The 20,554-nt window shown below is 42.1% G+C and overlaps 1 protein-coding gene across 2 annotated transcripts in view; it reads right to left on the minus strand.

Annotated features, from left to right (window-relative positions):
* Window positions 1-7,841: 7,841 nt before the first annotated feature.
* The window catches only part of CDH17 (cadherin 17), a 37,498-nt gene continuing 24,785 nt past the window's right edge, over window positions 7,842-20,554 (minus strand). For both annotated transcript variants that reach the window (XM_084507624.1, XM_084507623.1), the window contains exons 10-18: window positions 20,060-20,275; window positions 18,591-18,667; window positions 17,748-17,939; window positions 16,365-16,609; window positions 14,292-14,422; window positions 12,806-13,042; window positions 11,925-12,041; window positions 11,685-11,801; window positions 7,842-8,689 (exon numbers count right to left, since the gene is read on the minus strand). In XM_084507624.1, the coding sequence (XP_084363750.1) occupies window positions 8,577-8,689; window positions 11,685-11,801; window positions 11,925-12,041; window positions 12,806-13,042; window positions 14,292-14,422; window positions 16,365-16,609; window positions 17,748-17,939; window positions 18,591-18,667; window positions 20,060-20,275 (1,445 nt within the window). In that variant the 3' untranslated portion in view covers window positions 7,842-8,576. The remainder of the gene's footprint in view (window positions 8,690-11,684; window positions 11,802-11,924; window positions 12,042-12,805; window positions 13,043-14,291; window positions 14,423-16,364; window positions 16,610-17,747; window positions 17,940-18,590; window positions 18,668-20,059; window positions 20,276-20,554) is intronic.

A 20,554-nucleotide genomic window follows, 5' to 3' on the forward strand; every position in this document is an offset into this window, starting at 1 on the left:
GAGTAAGACAGTTCTAGTAAAAATCCTTGCACAGATCTGTCTTACCTTGACAGACAAAAACAGCTGTCTTGGATTTAAATTAAGATTGCTTTATCATTAAAAAAGGGGAGATTTCCTTCTGCAGGTACAATTTAGGTTGGAAATACTGGAACAGTGTCAACTTCTGGCAGCCAGACATACAAACCTAAGATCTGAATATCTACTGACTCATGTTGTACCTAAGCTCACATTTGCTCCATGGAGGCCCACAGCCCTTGTTTTCTCCCAGACTGCAGTGGCTTTGGCTTCAAAAACCTTCTCTGAAACACCTTGCTCACAAGCCTGTACCTGGAGAACACTGTCGTAAGAACAGGGTGGCTCCATGCAAGGATCCTCCACTGCCCACTGCTCTTTAGAGCATCTGGTTCCCTGTGGTGTCAGTCAGAAAAACTTCAGGCTGACACATTCATTTAAGTAAATCCTTAGTCTTCTAAATATGATCTTCAATTTCATCTACACAGCTCTGGCAATTAGCCCCCTGCAATGGAAATCAGGTAACACCACTCCCCTCTCGAACTTTCACTGAAGTGATGTGGTGGGCACCTAGCCCCTGGCCACACTTGCTCTGGATGATGCCCTCCGTGCCTTCACTTTCTGGGGTGTTTCTTCATCAGCTGGGGGTTTCCTCCCTACCTGCACCCTACTCTCAGTGGACCTGGTGTACCTGTTTGAATCCCTAGGGTAGCAAAGCTGCCACCATGCCAAGACAGTTTGGCAAGAACCTCTGAACTGCTCCCCCTTGAAAGCTCCTAATTTCCCAGAGAACAGGTAAGTGTTAGACGTCCCCAAAGCACAGATGCACTCGCCCATGTTACCTGAGCCCGTTTTCAGCTAAAGCAACGAGGCTCATTGTGTTTTCTTAACCAATTCCAGTCACTTCCCTTCAGTCCAGGAAGGACTGTCTTGTTTCACTGCTTATCCCTTTCTCTTTGTTCACACCTCCTCATTTCCCTCCCCCATTAGTCCATAGTCATGAAGGGTTAATAATTAAACACATCCTGATCCTCAGAAGGTCCTGTCACAAGTTCCCATTTATAAGGACTCAGAAGATTTATGGCATTGTGGGCCATTTCTGGACATGAGCAGAAGACACTCCCTTCCCTGATATGATGCATGCCTCTCCCAGGAGCAAAGGGACAAGAGTGGACAGGAGGTACCTAATGCAGCTATCTCACTGCAGGGTTGAGTGCCAGAAAGTCTGGGCTCATGAGGTTCAGCTGCCTGGATGTGACTGTGATTCTATTTCACGCACCACACTCAAGGCTCATTGATTTTTTGAATCATGACCAGGCCCTTGACCATAGGCCTCTCCATCAGACAGACACTTCCACCCTGGTGTTGAACCCAGCCTCTTTCAATACAAACCCAAATTTCCACTTCCTTTTAATTCTGCTTTCCTCCAGTTTTAGCTGCTCCACCCTACATCCTTGGTAATGCACATCGGTTTTAACACATTTGCCTGTCTTTTCATGCCACCACCCTCTGAAGACATGGTGGTACACCCTGAGAAACAGCAATGCCCCTGGCATGTTAGTTATAGGAATTTTGCTGTGGGCATCATATAAAGACAAACAAGGGCACAAGCACAGGTGGCACAGGGAACTGCACGATGCCTGAGAATGGCTTCTTCTCCCATGCATGTCATCTGTTCTTGCAAAAGTGTTTTATGGGAACACTTTTTTAAGGCTAAGGCCAGCTAACCTTGCCACATACAAATATGTGCGGCTTAAGAGCATCTTCAGAATATATTTGTGTTGTGCTTACACCTCATTTTATTCCTCCTTACTGTGCTTTGGTGGCACACTTTTGGAGATAGATGCCCTGTTTTATACTACAGTGTGAGAAAGCAGGACTCCACGGTGGGTGTTACCAAGGACATGATTTTCAGGCAGATATTTTGGATGGTTGCAGCGGTGAGGGTGGGTAATTTCTGAAGAGAAGCCGTAGCTCGCACTGTGGGAATTTAAAATTCTCTGACTGTGGTAAAAGGCTGGTATGCAGAGCAGGAGAAAACTAGCAGAGTTTGTTTAAGACTCTCAGTGATAGGAAAACTACTGACACTGTTTGAATAGCCACAGGCCCATCTGAGAGGCCTAGAGGCTTTCTAGCAGCAAAGCAAAACACTGCAAAAGGAAATGAATGTGCTTCGTGCGTGTGCAGGAATGCACATCAAAGGCCGGCTGGGTCTGGGTTATAGGCCCATGTGAATTAAACAAGCTCTGGGGGCTGCTGGTATCAATATCAATAATATTTAAATGTCCGGGGTATCTCGCACTCCAAATACTCTGCGAAAGTGGCTATCGTCACAGCTCTGCTGTGATAACACCTCCCTGGCCCGCGGGAAAGCAGCTTTCCCCAGCTCCCTGAACACCAAACGCCTTCTGTGTGGTCACGGAGCTGCTCAGCACCTCATGGCTCCGGCCAAGCTCCCTCCCCAGCAGCATCGCCTCTCTGGGCAGAGCTCTTGGGTGCTCCAGGTCCTCTGCTGTGGCTTGGCCAACACTCAGGCCACCCTCCCACCAATTCAGCTCATTGCTGGTTGTGTCTGGAGTTTGTTTGGGCCACACAGAGTTTGCATGGTTGTCAGAGCTGGGTATATCACCACGCAAACAGCGTGAGAGGAGCCTCTTGGGGGCTTCAGCCCAGAAGGTGAGGAGGAGTCGGGGCCTGCAGGTGATGAAACTCCACAGATTGACTTAAAAAGCATTTCCCTTCTGGTGTTGCTCTTGTAGGTTGGGTAAAGACACCTGCCTTTGCAACTACAGCTTGCAGCTTTCAGGATGTAGGCCTTAAAAAAACACTAAGCAAGCACATGGACCAATGTGTAAGAGACCTGAGAAGGGGCATTGTGACTTGCTCCAACACGGGGGTGTGCAGAGCTCCTCTGCCCAGGGGTCACCATCACCCACAGTGTCACAGACCTCAGGAAATGTAGGAGAGATGAGTGGCTGACCGATCTGCAGGCAGCCAGGGTGCTCCTAAAACACATGGTATTTTTAACTAAATGACTTGTGGGTACAAAATGTTTTACTAGTACTTGATCCCACGTACCCATAAGCATGAGCTGTCACTGCCTAGTGTTTCCTGTGTGTCCCCTTCTCATTTCTATCTTATCTCAACTAATTAAGCATCATTCAGCTTTCTCCTGGCCTCAGCCCCTCTGATGTAAGCACGTAGGAAGTTGCCCTATCTGTTGCTCATTCACCCTGCTAGACCACACTGCCAGCCTGGCTTACACAGAAATCACAAGCTGCTCCCAGCCAAGCCTCGTTTGAAAGCAGTGCGCTGTGCATCGTGGAAAAAAAAAATAAAAAAAAATAAAAAAATAAAATAAAAGAGCCCAGCAAAACACTTCATGACTGGGGCCTATGACAATAAACGTAAGGCTCTAAAAATCAGACTTGGCAAAATGCGCAGCAGATAAAGTCAATAAGAATATATTAACACAAAATATTTCCTGGGGAAATGGAAAAAGTTTCATAAGAGTAGATTTTAACATCAACAGAGTTATCCAAAGGGCAAGAGAGAAAAAAATCCATAACCTTTCAGACGTTGGCCAAATGTGAAAGAAAACCAGGTCCCTTCCCAGTCAGGTCTGGCAGCAGAAGGCACCAGTGAAAGGAGCTTCAGAGGGGTGGCACCTGGAAATGCCCCAGCTCCCGAAGCCACCGCACTTGCTGCCTCTAGCTCTCTGGCAGCCAGCAGACCCCGAAGGCTGTATCTGTGTCCTGAAGTTCAGCAACCTCCTGCCAGATAGGAGAGACAGTGGTGGTTCAGGAATGATGCCTTCAGGTGCTGTTACACCAGTCTGCAGCTGGGGCTCTGAGCACACCTCTGCTCTTATTTTTCAGTATACTTTTCTTGGTGCCACCTTCGTGTTTCCTCTTTTACTTGATGTTCTCCCACCATCACCTGTTCTCGTAATCCTTGGCTAGATTGAACAGGGTGGCACAACCCAGCCTCAGCTATACCAGTGCCTAGCACTTGTTGTTCTGCTCAGCTGGCTGGGAGAAGAAGGTTTTCTGCTCTTACAAATTCATTGGGAAGTTTTCTTGAGTCATAACTCAGATTATGTCCCAGGCCTACGCTCCCCTAAAGTACTTGCCAGTTAGATGTTAGTCCCGAGGACCAATGTGTTGGAATAGGAAGTTGTGGAAATGCATTTGTTGGTCGTATTCCCTTTTCAGCACTGACATGGGTCTTATGGAATGGCTTAGGAATGGTGAGAGGAGTCCACTTAGGATACTCAGACCATAACTGAATGAGCTGGATGTACGCATACAAGCAGCTCATAGCAGTAATAGCTGTCATCTCCCCAGCTGCAAACGCATGAGATTTCATCTCCTTGCGTTCAACTATGGCATGATTTTCTTCTGCAACTGTACTCATGGCCTATCTCTGGCCCCCAAGCTGTAAACAGAGCAGGCTCAGCTAGTTCATCTCCCTGCGCTGCACGATCTTCTGCTATCAGTGGAGGAACGTACTGTTCAGCAGGGAGTTCAAAGTTCTGCTGCTGTTCTCCTTTTAATCTTCTGTTTAGCTTTTGGAATATGTAATTAAAGATCTGGAAGTGTTTTTCCTGGCTTTGGGTCCTTGACACTATACTGTTGTCCATTTCTTTTCGGAATGTTTCTCTGTTTTTTACTGCACTGATGGATGCTCATGTACATCATTGTAACCCTTTGGGCAAAAGCTGTGGTGCCTCCCTTTTTTGAGCTCTCAGAGGATGTTCCCCTGATGTGGCAGTGACCTGTACCTCTGGGACATTGTCTTGCAGTTTAAGCTGCACATTTCCTCTGTTCAAAGCACCAAGTCAACCAACAGGAAAGGAAGACATGTATGGGAGGTGAATGGGTGAACGCCATTGGAATAATGTTTAGAGACTGTACAAGATCTCTGGTGTTTAAAAGGAGCAGTGACTGTGAATTTTGTGGTTCCTTGTTCTCGCTTGCACAAGTAATTCCCTAATTTCAGCTCCCAGTTCTGGTAAATCTGTATGAAACAACAACAGGAATAAAGGCATGTTTTTTTCTGTTCATGTAAAGCCTTCTCCAACTCCTAGCGAGGTGAATATCTCAGCCTACCTGCTCCACAGAGGGCATGGGAGAGCCTCCATCCTCTTTCAGCCAAAGCCAGTTCCCTTTACAAGTCAGCTTCTTAGTCCCACCCAAATGTCCTCCATGCTATCCACATGACAATTGCCTTTCTAACAGTCCAGCTCACTACAGAGCTGTTTTACAAGCCAAAATACACACTTCTCCCTGCACCTCTCATATCCTGATGCACCAGTCTCTCCAGTAGCGCCAGTGGCTCACTGGGGCTGCCCTATCTTTAGCCCCACTGATAGGCACCACAGTAGCTACTTGGGGTGGATTCACCCCGGTTTGATCGTGTGAGAACTGATGAACTATTCTTCAAAACAGGGATTTACAACAGCTTTTTTATTATTTTTTTTTCCCAAGAGCTGCTGCTGCTCTGTGGCATTTGTTCTGTAAATCCAGATAAAATTCCTCTTGGTACTTTTCAAGTTTGTGTTTACCAAAGGGTTGAAAAAAGAGGCCTAACGACAGTTTAATTAATGTATGCCATTAAGCCTAGAGATAATCAAAACCCTGATAAGTCTCTAATCTTGTAGAAAAGAATTAGAATGCATTGAAACATCTCTTCCTATCTTTGAACCCTGTAATGAGATGTTGCATACTTAAAGGAGGAGCCATGGGAAGGAACAGTGCCAGAAGACATGTTCTCAGCAGATTTCATCACTGGGCTTCTTGTGTGATATTGTTCTTGGCAGGAAGGTTGTATTTGAAATCCAAAGTGATCAAAATTTGTTCTTCTGCTATCAATGTATAAAGTTGTCCTAATAATTTGTGGGTATAAAGTAAAAGAGCTTTAGCTTCTCTACTGTTTTCTTTCAAGTATCACACATTTAAAGACCTGATCCTGTTTTGATGCTTGCAGAATTTACAAGTTTCTTTGTAGTGGAGCTTACATTTGTGCAAGTCATGCATGGATGTCATACGTATTATTCAAGCAATAAAAATAAATGTAGGCCAATATTTCAAAGTTGTTTATAAAAACGAACATGGCCAACTTCAGAAAACTATCATTTAGAGGTTTGTCCTAAATTTTGTTTTCTGTGCTGTCTGCATCTTTACACATTTACACGTAAGGTACAGCTTATCTGTTGTTGATCCTTACTAAGAGGATTCAGTGAAACTATATTTTGGAGGATGCAGTGACCAACAGACACTGACAGGAACTTGAGGAGCTCAGAAAGAAGTTCTTGGCCCTTAAAGCTTGAGTTCAGAGCAAACTGTAATCCACAAGGGCAAAGCACCCCAGTATATGCTGCCCCTGCAGGGACCTGGGAACCAGCTGGGGCTGGTGGAGAAGCATGGTGGGAGGAACAATAACAAACATTGCTTCTCTCCCTCTCCAGAGACCTAATGAAAACTGAATTTGTCCTCTGGAAAGGAGGCCAGGGATGGCAGCCTGCTGCAGGACAAGGTTAAGGCTGGGTGAGAACTTTTGTCTGGCTCCCAAAAGAGACTGAAAAGATGGAGGAGCCAGAGAAGGAGTGGGTTAAATCAACTCTCAGAGGACTGGGAATGAAGTCCTGGCAGGAAGGCAGGGTGAAGGAAATGAGAATACTTGAGCAGGGTTGGAATTTTTTTTTCTTTCGGTTGTGTTTGTTTGTTTGAGGGTAGGGCTAGCTAACATGTGCTACAAGAAGCCCTTAGAAGTGGCCTGTGCCCCCTGTCCCAGCTAGGTCCTGCAATGTATTTCTTGCCTGATTTACCTGCATTCCTTTCACCATCCCACAGTGATAAGTGTCAGTGACAGGAATGCAGGTAAATTAGGCAAGGAATTTTCTGACCATTTATTAGAAAAGAAACTGATGAAAATAGGAGATGCTGTTCAGTAAAATAAGCAAACGGGACAGGTCAGGGAGATAAAACAAAGAGGAAAGCTGCACATTTTCCCCATCTTCAGATAAAGCCATATTGATATACACAAGTACAATGGTTCCTGAACTTTGGCTCCTTTATTTATAAAACAATATACTAATCCCAGTCTCTGGACACACTGACGTAATTGAATGTCATACTTTCCAAATATAATGGATTGCATTCCCATCATAAAATAAATACATTCCAGCAGCGAGCCCCACAGCAAATAACAGAGCTCTGACAGCTGGGGAAGCTGGGGTAAGAGATACAACAATTGGGTTGTGTCGCTGAAGCCCAAAAGCACAGTTTTTGCTGGCAGCATTCTAGGAAAACCTATTATAATGCAATGCTACCAAAAAAGCGCTCTTTTCTTTCTAGTTCTGTGCTGCATGCAAAAGTTATTAAAAAAAAAAGAAAAAAAGAAAAAAAGAAAAACTCCGCATAAACAAGCATACTCTTTTCCATATGACCTTTTCTACAGTGTTTTCAAAAGTATATTGTCTTTCCAGTTTAGCACAATATTTGTCAGTTTTTATTTATAGCTTAAAAGAAAAGTCTTCCTCAAATTGTCACCAGAAATGTCCTTCTATAGGCATGCTGTCAGGAGGAAGGCTTTCCTTCCCTGAGTGTCATCCTGGGCCCAGATACATTTACTGAAACCAATATACACGTGCCTCCAGCAATCATTGCATCTGTAAAATCCGACAGCAGTATACCACTCTGGCCTGAGAGCCATTTTGCATCTCTATGACGTAAAAGCAAAGGTTAAATACAATAGATAACCAAGCAGCCAAGGTTTGCTCTCATGCACTGTCTCTTTCTCTCTTCTTAAAAATAAATAGACTCTAAAACTTTTAAAGAAGATTTTTATTCTTATCACGTATGTAGGGGGCAAGCAAAATATTGGCAGCAGTATGATAAAACAGCACATCACCCAGTGTCCACATGAGTCAATGTGTTTTTTAACCTCAAAACTGTAATGACAAGCTATGGCACTTCACGAACCAGTTATACCCTGGGTATAATAACTGAACTGTCACATTGCCAGTGAATCTTTCTAGCAAAAAATCATCAGAAAAATGTAAGCAGGCATTACCCAGGGCAGATTACAGACTACAATGCTTGAGAGCAACTTTGCTGAGAGTCAGAGACTCCTGCTACTTCATGGGACATCTTCAAACGTAGCACAGGACTTTATTCCCTGTTCTGCTCTTCAGTTACTTACTGAGATGTAAAGAGCCATAGATATGCAATCAGTGTAGTCCTCTGGAAAGCCCATGTTTACTTTAGCTGCCGAACAAAGACTGGATCCATGCGTTTGATCCTTGCAGGAGCTCAGCATTTGGTGGTGTCATGAGTTAACACTTGTCAAAGCTGATGAGTAATGGCTGCTGCTGAAGTGTATCTTTGGTTTTGGTTATGTGAGTGAGTAGTATTACTTATGGAAGTGAGGACCAAACCCTGGGAGTCTGCTTTTGCATGCTTGCATCCTCAGTTGATGATAATACACTTCAGGGCTTTGGGAGATACAAATGCCACTTCTTCCCAAACCAAAGGGCATTTTTAGCTTGATGAAATATACAGTCATTTATTCAGTTCTACACATTCAGTCTGATCCTTTGCATCTTTCTGTTGGCTCTTCTTTTCATTTTTCTGTTTGTACTTCATGTGAAAAAATACACCCCCTATAATGGCACCTGGAAAAAAAGAGAGCACTCATCAATAAAACAAAGAGAAAACATTGTTGAGAAGGTATTTCAGCAAAGGGTCTGACACTCATACTGTGATATACAAACTGCTTTACTTCTTGAATGGAACCAAATGGCTCTGGGGAATGACCACGTAGTGTTGGGTCAACAGCACATTCAGGGACCTGAGGCACTGGTGAGGAGAATGAGATGCCTCAACACTCAGGAGACTTTCCCTGGAGGAGAACTTCTCCTCTGGTACCTGACCAGATGACAAAGTGTCTCTTTTAACGCCCCTTCTTTTGAGCAGTGATTTGTTGTCATGAATTGTAGTCCCCTTTTTGTTTGTTTGTTTGTTTGTTTTCCCCAACGGAGTGGCAATTCTGTCACAGCAAAGCTAAGACTACTGACAGTGAAATTTCTCTTCTTATGGAACTCCTTTTTATCGCTTAAGAATAACTGATGGATGCCAGGGTCTGTTTACCTATGGCTGAAAATGAGTGGGATTTGCTTCTGGTCTGAATTAGAAGTGCTTATATTCTCTATCATCATTTGTTGTATCCAATCTAAGGTGTCTGTGGATGTCTTCATTAATCATATATATATATATGCACGGAAAATATGTATATTATGTACATAACATATATGTTTGATCCTTTTAAAATCAAAATGAGCTCATTGCACTGAATATAAATTTATCTCCTCTTTATCGGTGTTAGATTTTCTTTCACTTTCAACATCCCATTGGTCCTATACTGAATTACGGGGAAGTGCCCTGCTGCTCCCCTTCCCCCCTTCATTGCTCTGAATATCTCTTCTGTAGTTGTTCATATTTGACATTTATATTTGTAGTACCTGAGCAGTCAATCAAAGAACACACCTAGCATCTACCAAGTTGGATGTGGTCCCAGGCACAGGACCCTGTGCTGTAGGTGTCTCTGCTTGAGCAGGAGGTTGGACCAGATGGCCTCCAGAGGTCCCTTCCAACCTCAACAATTCTGCAATTCTGTCATTCTCCCACTCTTGTCAAAGGGAGAAACATCTTCCAAGAGCAAGGACTTTTGTTTTAAGGAAAGTCCCATCAGACTGGATTGGCTGAGGGTTTGTGATTCATTTTTTTGTTTTGTTGTATCTTAATTTCCAGTGTCTATACTTTGTGTTTCTTTTAAAGAAAGTAAAACTACAGAGGATCCTTGTGCACATCACAACAGGTGCTGAGGTCTGAGACAGCCTTTAGCTCATGCAAGAATTCATCCTTGTGTCAGACAGGCCTCCAAGGTATGGTTGTTTTTAAAGTCATATCTTCTGAGCTTCAAGGTCAAACTCAACATTTGTAATATTCCCAGGTTACAAAAAGTTTTTAGATACCTCCTTCATTCTTTTCTCTTTGCCCATATCTGATCCCAGATCCCTGTTAAGTCCCCCTCAGAAGCTATCATCTGATTTTACCTTTAAGGTGGAAAAAATTATGTTGAAATACAAACCCTGTATACTCATTTCAGGAATTCTTTAAAAAATCCTTTATGAGCGATATTCACTGCATTTTTCTTTCTTAAGTTACAATGCAGAAAAAACAAAACAAAACAAAACAAACAAACAAACAAAAAAACACCTTTTAATGTGCTCTTTAAAGCTGGCCAGATCTCTTGCAATGAAAATAACTTTAGCCAGTTACCCAACATAATTTTCACTGTTATATGACTCCATGTTAAGGCATTGGGAGAAAACAGGTTATTTGAGAAGCTTGAACAGAAATGATAAAGACGCATACTGAGGGTTTTCTCTGTCAATTGCTTGGTCTGAGCATGGCTTCTTCCATTTTAGGTTCTTGGAATCATTTTTTTCTTCTCTTTTTATCTTCAAAAGATGAACACATATCAAATATGCATGAGCACCCTACCTAGTGTTAGGGGTTTGTGTATTACAAAAGAAAAGTTAGCACAGAGGTTTGTCTTTGTCTTTTAAAGTGTTGAACGGGAACTTGTTCTCAGGGACTTGTTCTCTTTTCTTCTCAAACTGGATTAATTATTGCTTACATAAGTTCTTTTTTTGTTGTTGTTCTTTTTCTTTTTCTTTTTTTTTTTTCCCCTTTTATCCTCTAATTTCACCCTACTCTTTTGAATATGAGATCTGTAAAGTGTTTAATTTCTTTGCTTTGATTTTCTCCATGGGTCTTTCACGCTCCCTTCCCTTTCCATGGCTCATTCTCAGTCTCCCAGTCTAGTGTTTGTGATCTTCACAGTCAAAAATCACATGGCATTATGCACTGAGTTCTTTTTGCTTTTCATTTCCTAGGGAACATCAACATGTCCTACTTTTGCACATATGCTCATGAAAATAATACCAAAAAAGAATTTGTCTTCTTTTGGAAAAAAGTTTTAAACCTTTTGTCAAAGTTGTATCAGCTCATGCCTATAGGAACATAATACTGTTCAGTACTGCTTAACAATATAATCATACTTAGTTAACGTAAATGCCAGTTTCCCACAGCTCAAAGCAATTTTACCACTGGCACGTGTAAACCTGCAAAGCTGAAGTAGGTGAAAGAAGTCATAATTATAAGCTATGGGTAGCAATTGATTGGAAATTTACAGGCAGTAAATAGCATGACATTCTTGGATGCTTTGCTATTTTCACTATAATCTGAAAGCCCAAGATGGGGCTCCAATCCATTCTCTGACAGGAAAAAGGTGGTAGTTAGCAGTGGAGTCACAATGTACTACATTGCTGTACAAATGCTGTACTACAGTGCAGCATTTTCTTTTGTTATAACTGCTTGCTGTGACATTGTATGTGTGTGCAGAAGCACAATCCAAAGAAAGGTATCCCGATGATCAAAACATTTGAAGTTTGCACCGATCATGATCTCAGATATGAGATCTTTGCTTTTTTACTCATTCTGCAACATTCACGAAATCTGTTCACCAAAGGAGTGAATCAGTGTCAGAAATGCAGCAGCACCATCTCAGAGACCTCACTTCATACCAGCTAAGAAGTCACCTACCAATAACTAGCAGGACACCAAGAAGAATCCCAATTGCCTGGCCAACGCTTGGCTTGGAGTTCTCATGCTGTAGTTTTATATAACAAGAATTTTCACTTGAACACTGGCAGACGTTTACTGCAAAAAGAAATGCCATGATGTTAACAAGAAGTTTAGTAGTGCAGCTTGATTGTTCTTATGTATTACTGTTGTCTTGAAATAATATTTTGCATAATGAAATAATAGCAGTGCGTAGCATACCTTCAAGATTCACTTTGTTTTCCAAAGATGGGTTTCCATTGTCATTAATTATCACTGGAACAATGTACACCTTCTCTTCAAAGTTACCATGTTTTGGAGAGAGGTGAGCGTATGTACCTGTAAGTAAAAAATGGGATATTTGTGTCAGCTCAAGCATAACATTTAGGTCAGCAATACAGCTGCAAGTGTTCTTTCTTAAGGCCCCTTTCCTCTTGATGGCAGTTCCTTGTTTCCCTCCTTGTCTTCTGAGATCTTACTGGTTTGCAGACTTCAAGTCAAAATGGACTGTCTGAATGCTTAGTCTAGCCTTCTGTGTCATATGCTCAAAGAATTTCCTGTTTAATTTCTAGGGTGGGCCAAATCTAATCTTGGGCAGTACTACAGTGGTATGATCACATCTAAACCAAGAGACTCATCACATACTTTTATAAGCCATAACCAATTTAAACTGTTCCCAAGATAATTTAGTAGGAGAGACCACCTTTCTAGAGCACTTATACCACATCTAAGATGCTTCAAAACTTGGAAATGTAAGAGTCTAACATCCACTGGGGTCAGTCCAAATGTCCCTTTAGGCCAGCATCTTGTATTCTTTTAAGCATGCAGTACATTTTATTCTTACATCTTTTTTCTCTCCTAAGTACTAGAAAAATTTTAGCTTGCAGCATACTAAATGTTATCTCTTGAAGAAGAAAAAAAGACTTAGGTGTTCAAATAAATACATGCCAAAATGTATGGAATTTCTTAATAACTTACATTCTTTTCTACCTGAAATATTAGATATGCAAAAGTATGAATAGAAAGGAATTCAACATTTCTCTGTGTTTCCCAGATTACTTAGAGAATCCCAGATCATTACAAGAATAGCTTTATTAACTTACCATTGACTTTTGAGATTTCCCAATTATTTTTTGTATCCTTATCATCCCCGAGAGAAAAAGTAATTCTGGGAAAATATACATATCCATCAACATCAGTAGCTTGAATTAGTGCTTTCTCTCCTCCACGAAGTGGGTAGCAAAAGAAAGTAGGATAATCCATAACTAACTGCGGAGGGTTGTCGTTCACATCCTTTAAGTGTAGTATGAGGGGTATTTTGGATCTCTGAGCACCATTTTCTGTAGAGTTTAACAGAATGCAAAGTTAAAAGTCACAGGTTGGACTTAGAGGCTGGATTGTGGCATTTGCAGCTACCGTGTATGTATCACCTATACGATACACCATCATATCGCCTGGTATACCATCACGCAGGGGTGGGAAGTGGTATTTTTTCTGCAGGACACAAAGTAAGGTCTCAGGAGGTCCTGGGGGACTCCTGTTAGCTACTACCACTTTCTAAAAAGTATGGTTTGTTTGCCCCCATCTAACTAGAGAACAGTAGCAAGCAAAAGGAGGCAGCTAGACCATTGTGTCTGGTAAGTGGTCATGTCCGAGGTCAGAGCATTCACTCTTTGGAACACTTCTTAAAGTGTGGAACTCCAAAAGTTTCCCATCCATCTTCTGTATATAGGAAATTCAAGTCAATATTCTGCCCCAGGGCCATGACAAGAGACCCAAGAGAAGCTCTCAGAGCCCTGTCATTTCTCCTGCCCATTCCTGAAGGACTGGTCCCTCGCCAGCTCAATGTCTGAGGAAGCACACCTTCTTCCTGACATACAGTAACTGCAGCTTTACCCAGGTCCCCCAGAAAAGTGGCCAGCATTATCTGTGTTAGTAAGAGAAACCAATATTTACACCATATTCAGTCAGATGTAGTCCAGACTTTTTAACCCCTATTTTATGTAAAATACGCAATGAAATCTCCCCAGGTAAATGGTTTGAAATATCCAAATAGCTGGAAACAGTAGCCTGAATGTATTTCAGACTAACTAATGTATTAGATTTATTTACAATAAAATTAAATTCTATACAAGTTTAAAAAATACTCTCCAGATATATTTTCAGGAAACCTAATGTCGTGGTTTCTAACTGAAACCAGGACACCTAAACATACCTAAAAGAAAGATTAAAAACTTTATATGTGTAGAGGAAAAAAAGGTTAAAAAAAAAATGTTGATGCTGAAAACACTGAAGAAATTATGGCCTTCAGTGTATGCCATGTAGTTTAAGCAAATATAATGGCTTATGATAGCTAACTGCATGAAAGCTGTTTTAATCGTCATTATCTGCCAGACCAAAATGTCTTTTAAGAAAGTTAAATTCTAAAGGAATTTATCTTCTAAAGATACACCACATATTCCTGTGCTTTCCATGCACTCAGTTTTGCTGCTCTGTCCTCCTGAAGTCACGGGAGGTATAATAATCCCTCATAAAGCAGTAAGGGCAGAGGATTCCTCTGTGTATGTATGTAGCCGTTTCATTGCTTACTTGTCTCTGATGCAACAATATCAACTTTGTACAATTCTTTGTATTCTCGATCCAAAGCGGAAGCAGTGTATATATTCCCAGTGGTTGAATCAATCTTCAGCCATTTCTTCACATCACCTTCTAAGGAGTATCTTTGGAAGGAAATAGGAAAAATTCACCTATACTATACTAAATCAAGAAAAAATGTTGTCAAAGTGTATACTTTATTGATTATATGCAAGTAGCTAGATTGCTATTGTACTCGAAGAGAGGGTTCTTGGAAGAGTTCTAATAGTACAGCCATCCAGGAGGGACAGACAGAAGAAGGGAGGCCAAACCCTTCGATTTTTGGTGGAGATTAAGTTCAGACACTAGAGAGTGAGAGCAGAACTATGGGAATGCCACGGCTCCTCCAGCTTATACATGTATATGCTACAACTCTACCTGCCTTGTAACTGCAAAACCCATGGCATTCCTGAGCTGTCGTTCCAGAAGGATGCTCTGTCCTAACCTCGTGTCTCTCTCTCCTCATCGTGTCTGTCATGCCTTGGTTTTGATGGGGGCACAAGCCAAAATGTGTGGAGTGGGAGGAACAGTGCAGCCAGGCTCCCTTTTTTGGATAAATGAGGGACCAAGCACCCTGAGATAGACTGCAGAGGCCACCTGCTGCCAGTCTGGAGCAGGCTGTGATTACCATAGGGACTTGGGAGTGTTTTAAGCATCACCACATAATTGCCATTATTGTTTTAAAAAAAAAAAAAAAAATATATATATATATATATATAAAAGGCAGAAAAAGCACAGGGTCTGTGGGTATTTACTTATACAAATTTAACCATGAACATATGACCCAGTTAAAACAAAGCCATTTATTGACTATATGTGACCTTTTTCATTCTTTTGCTCTTTCAGTGCCCATTGCATTAAAACAGCATGCTGACATGCTTGTGAATTTTTACTTTTTATAATTTTTATTATACTTCTTTTAACCTATTTTTTAACATAGATATGGTTTATGTAAACATGAATTTCTGTCATCTGTCTCTGTCATCATCTCCCAGAGCTTCTGGACTATGTGGCTCACTGTTTAACCAGCTTGACAGAAGGCCAAACATGCTAAGTTCCCAAAAGTTAGGGGGAAGTAGAAAGCCAGATGAGAAACCTCTGGGAATAAAAATCCACAGGAGGCTTAATGGTCATATTCTGCAACTCCATTAACTACTTGGTGTTTTGCTCAGTTTTAGTTAAATCTCAAGGACTGTTTGTTTTGGATTGATCTGTTCAGTATTCTAGCTGGGAATCATGCAGCAAGAACCACAAACAGTTCTGCCTGACACTACTGGAGAAGATACATTTATACCATGCTGCACAGCTTTCTGAATGGCTCTGTGCTCTGGCAGAGGCTCATGGTGACTTGACTGTATGACAAAGTGAGCCACCAAATGAGCCAGTCTGAGGTTTTTTATCCCACTCACAAGCACAGGAGTTGGCTTGCACAGCGCTTTGCATCCATGGTGGAGGTAGACCTTTAGTCTTTGATAGTCAGAAAAGTAAATGAATGAATGATCAGTCATGAACTTGAGCTTCGCTATGAGTTGTGTGTTTTGGTGGATAAAAGCCCTTTGTGGTTTCCTGACTGATGTGAAAATTGGCTACTGTCCTACTGGTTCCTGAAAGCATTTCAGTACATACTTCATTCATTTCTTAAAGACATTTTGTAAGGTGTATTTGGAAACCTTGTTATTCTCAAACTGGCTCTGACTTTTTCCTGGAGACACACATTGGCCTTTCTCACTTTTAGTTTCCTTGTTCAAGGGCCCCACTGGTGATGCTTGTCACAACACAGACAGAAAGTTGGTTAGAAAAGCACTGCCCAGTAGTCTGCTGCAGGTAGGTCACCAGCCACCACCCAACCACACCTGAATTTCTACCAGCAGTTGAGAATAGACAAACTTTTATATATAAAAAAAAAAAAAAAAAAAAAAAAAACCTTTTCCTCTATGCCAAATATTGTATGCTTTTCCTTGTACCTCTATTAGGAAAAAATTCTAAATCTTACATACAATAAATAAATCTTGGTCACTCTTTTTTTACCTTACAGTATCCCCCTCAGGATCATAGGCCTCCGCTTTCACGACCAGAGTGTTTACAGGAATGTCTTCAGATACGTTTGCTGTGTAAACTGGCTGTTGAAAGACAGGTGGCTCATCCATGTTGGTTACAAAAACTTTGAAGAGGGTGCGGGAGCTGGCATTGTACTGCACCCCTGACACCAGAGGTTCGGGGTTTGTGGCGTTGATCACCAGGTTATGCACTTTGTCTGTTTCAAAATCAAGAGCCTGGGTAAATCAGAAAAAGAAAAAAAAAAAAAAAAAGTGCTTTAAGCCATAGTACTGCTGTCTGGTTCAGCAAGCACCAGACAGATGTGAGGGTGTTCTCATTTCTCATCTGTAGCCCTCCTGACTGTGCCTGACCCACGATGGGGCAGCAACATGCAGGCAGAGACCCATTGCCCCTGTCAGATGGCAGAGGAGAGCATCCCTGCCTTTCTGGCCATGAGAAATGGCAAAATCCTCTTCTTCCCAGGGAAGATATAGAGGAAATAGGGGAGAGCTGTCAAGAGTAAAATGACACTGAGAACAGTCAATGTAAGTGAAACCATATGCCCATTTGGAGGCTTCCTCAGCAACTGCATGTCCTAATAATGTTGCCACCTGCCTAAGTTTAATAACTATATCCTGTTTACAGCAATAGTATTTATAGTTCTTGTACTAGAAGGCCTTGGATGACCTCTGGCTGACAGAATTGCTTGCAAGGGTTGTTACACCACGGAGTTTCTCACAATTGCATTTTCAGGAAAAAATGATGCTGAGGTTGAGCCCAAAGATAATCCACCGATCACTGCCCATGGCCAGTGGCACATGAACTTGATGCAAACTACGTGTAACTCTTTGGAAAATGAGTGATCATTTTTCCAGACCCGTCGTTCACATGCCTCCAAGAAGGCTGATTTCAAAGGGAGAACCCTTTTGATACTGAAACACATGGATGCAATGGAAAATGTACCTTGTGTTTCTGATTCCAACACTCAGAACATGGGATTTATCACCCACCTCAGCACACACTGACCTTGGTTTTGTCACAGTCAGTGTTGGCCTCAGCAGGAACAAACTGCCTCGCTGTACTGGCACTGAGACAAGTGAGTTTCACTTCCACTTGGTGGCAAAAACCACCAATGGCCCAGATCACCAGCAGGAAGGAAAATCTGCATCACTCAATTAATGTTGTTTTTTTCCCCACGATGCATAAAGAGCTCCTTCATCGGCCAGAGCCCAGAGCAGGGGCCAGCAGCAGAGGGTAGGTGGAGGACAACAAAGGCAGGAGGAGAGGTGTGCCTGAGCACTGCGCCAGTGAAGTACTGAATATGACAAATGTACATGTAGAAAGAGAGAGAAGAGAAGAAACCCATCTATTCACCTTGTTAATCTTGACAAACCCTCGGTTTGTTTCAGGATCTGTCTCTATGATGAACTTGTGGTTTGGATCTCCTTCCTCCACTTGGTAAACGATGTAGGAGCTCCCTGTGTCAGGCTCGTCCGTATCAGTAGCTTGAATTTCTAATATCACTGTTCCTACTGGGATACTTTCTGCAACAGTCACATTGTGATACTGAGGAGAGAGAGATCGTTGAAACATAACACACCTAGCACCATCTGCAGATAAAAAGCTGAGTGCTACAAGCTCAGCAGTAGAAACGAGCTACCTCACTGCACGGGGGAACCCAGAGCTGCAAGAGGGGCACTAGAGCAAAACTATACCCCCTTTATTAGCTGTACATTTAGCAAAGGTGACAGAATCTCATTTTTGAGACCAGGTCCTGAACTGAGACCTTCTGATGAGAAAATCAACAGCCCCGAAACCAATACAGCTTCCCCAAGAGGCTACCTGCACCTGGTGGGCTGGACAGCTTTTCTGAGCTCAGTGGGAGCTTAGGCACCTAAATGTAGGCATGACGGCCACTGCAGTGAGATTTGGGCCAACAGAATAATTTATTTCTATACACATAGGGGTTTTTTTTGCACAGAAAATTATCTTGCATTTCATAATTAACTATGAATTAGGCCCACTGTTTATTGTCTAGACAGACCTCATAAGCAGGCTTTCCAGCAATACCTTGCCTTTAGTTTCACTGGTGGTTTGCTCTGTTACCTGTTCTGTAAACAGTTAGTTTTCCATTGACTTCTGTAGACAATGAGTGCATGCTCAAACATTTGTCAAAAGTTTGTTAGGAACATCAAAGACGGTGTCAAAAATACTCACATCTGATTTTTCAAAGATGGGAATCTGGTCGTTGATGTCGATGACATGTACTTGTACTTCACAGATCGTCTGGAAATCTGCATGGTAAAAGAACAAGCAATGTCACAGCAGCCCTTCTGCCAAAAATAACTTTGCTTCAGAAGGGTTCACTATGTGCAAAAGCGAACACTGTCAAATTGCTTGAGTCAAGCAGAGCCCTGCTACTGTAAGAATGACTCAATTTCCAGTATCTTGTAATCAATGAAAGCCTCACTCGCTATATTACTTTCCCAGTTTTCTGAACATTGGCCCATCCTCTTTTGTTTCATTTCCCTTATTTTTTTTAACCACATCCTGGCTATGAACTGTGTTATCTTTCTCAACATCAGTTTTACATATAAAAACTAACACTCAGGATGTTATTCTACCATGTCCTCTTGGTGAGCCATCAGACAGCACCTTCACTTTCATTATAGCCAAACTTAAACCTCAGATCTGCATAAATCTATGCACTCCCTGAGCAGGGGCACTATAGCAAGGGATTTGTGATTTTGAAACCATACTCTCTCTGTCTGTGTGATATTCCAGTGTAGCTGGATTTTAGTGTTTTCCATGTGTGCTCCATAAGCAGAAAGTTAAAAACGTTTGGATGGAATTCAAACAAGCATCCCAAACAATTCACTGGCTTCTCCCCCAGCGAGGTTTTCATATCTAAGTGATGCTATTTCATTAAGGGATACATCACACTGCTTTATGTACTAGCAAGCTTCTCCAAGCACAAATTTTGCCTGACTGTGAGGACTCCAACACAAAGCTTTAAGCTTTAACACAGGGTTTAATTTCCTTTCCATTCAGTGAACCACAAAGGACTCCTGGGAACTTGCCTAATGGACAAGACTGTTTTCTGAAGATAAAGTTCAGCTCTTAATCTTTTAAAATACACCATCTAGACTCTCTGGGCAGCTGCATTTAATAACTTCAGTTTTTTCAGTGAGTCTCTTTGAGAGAATTTAGGGGGAAAAATGCAATATCTAAACAATCAATCATATGATCTCTTTATTTTTTTCCCCTGTGAAAGGAAATATCTTACCAGAGAGATTTGCTTGTTAACGAGCAATCCCAGTTGAACCATGCACTGCCCTAGAGCTGGTTTCCTTCCATACTTGCATTATGAATCACAATTAACATCTCTGCACCTCAAGAACAAGGAAGGGCAATGCCAGGACAAGCCAGATCCCTGTGCTGCTTCCAGTGAATTCACAGAATCACAGAATTGTAGGGGTTGGAAGGGACCTCAAGAGATCATTGGGTCCAACCTCCTTGCCAAAGCAGGTTCCCTAGAGCAGGTTGCTGAGGTAGGCGTCCAGACAGGCCTTGAATATCTCCAGATATTAGAATTCCCTAGGACTCCTCTTGTCCCTTGGACACTGAGCGTCAGAGATGTCAACATGAACAAAACTACTTCAACATAAAACTTAGGCATTACATACCTGCATCTGTCACCATCACCTTCAAGGAATAGTTGGCTGCAATTTGCTTATTTAACGAAGAACTCCTTAACTGCAAAGTCCCGGTGTCTTGCTGAACAATGAACATATTACTTGCAGGAACAGCAGGAACCTGACTCTCGATACTGAACTTCAGGCGAGAATTGAGGGTGTCCTTCTCATCCATGTCTGTAGCATGCAGGGTGCCAATAGTACTGCCTGTGACAGAAAATCGGAAATCAGAATCAGTCAGATAATGCAGGGTTCCCATTTACTTCTCCACAGAGGTGCACAGTGATAACAGTAACACTGATGCAAGTAGGGTGGTGATAAGAACACAGCTGTGTGGAAAACACTGTGCTGGACACAATCATTTGACTTCTTAGAGGGTTTTCCTTTAACATCCCAAATAGCTGGTTTGGGATTGGGGCAGTCCAAGAGGGCTGTGCCATTGAAGAAGGCACTTTCATCTTTGAAACCAAATAACCAATGTGAAAA

The sequence above is a fragment of the Aythya ferina genome (genome assembly GCF_964211825.1).
Source record: "Aythya ferina genome assembly, chromosome: 2".
NCBI classification, from domain to species: domain Eukaryota; kingdom Metazoa; phylum Chordata; class Aves; order Anseriformes; family Anatidae; genus Aythya; species Aythya ferina.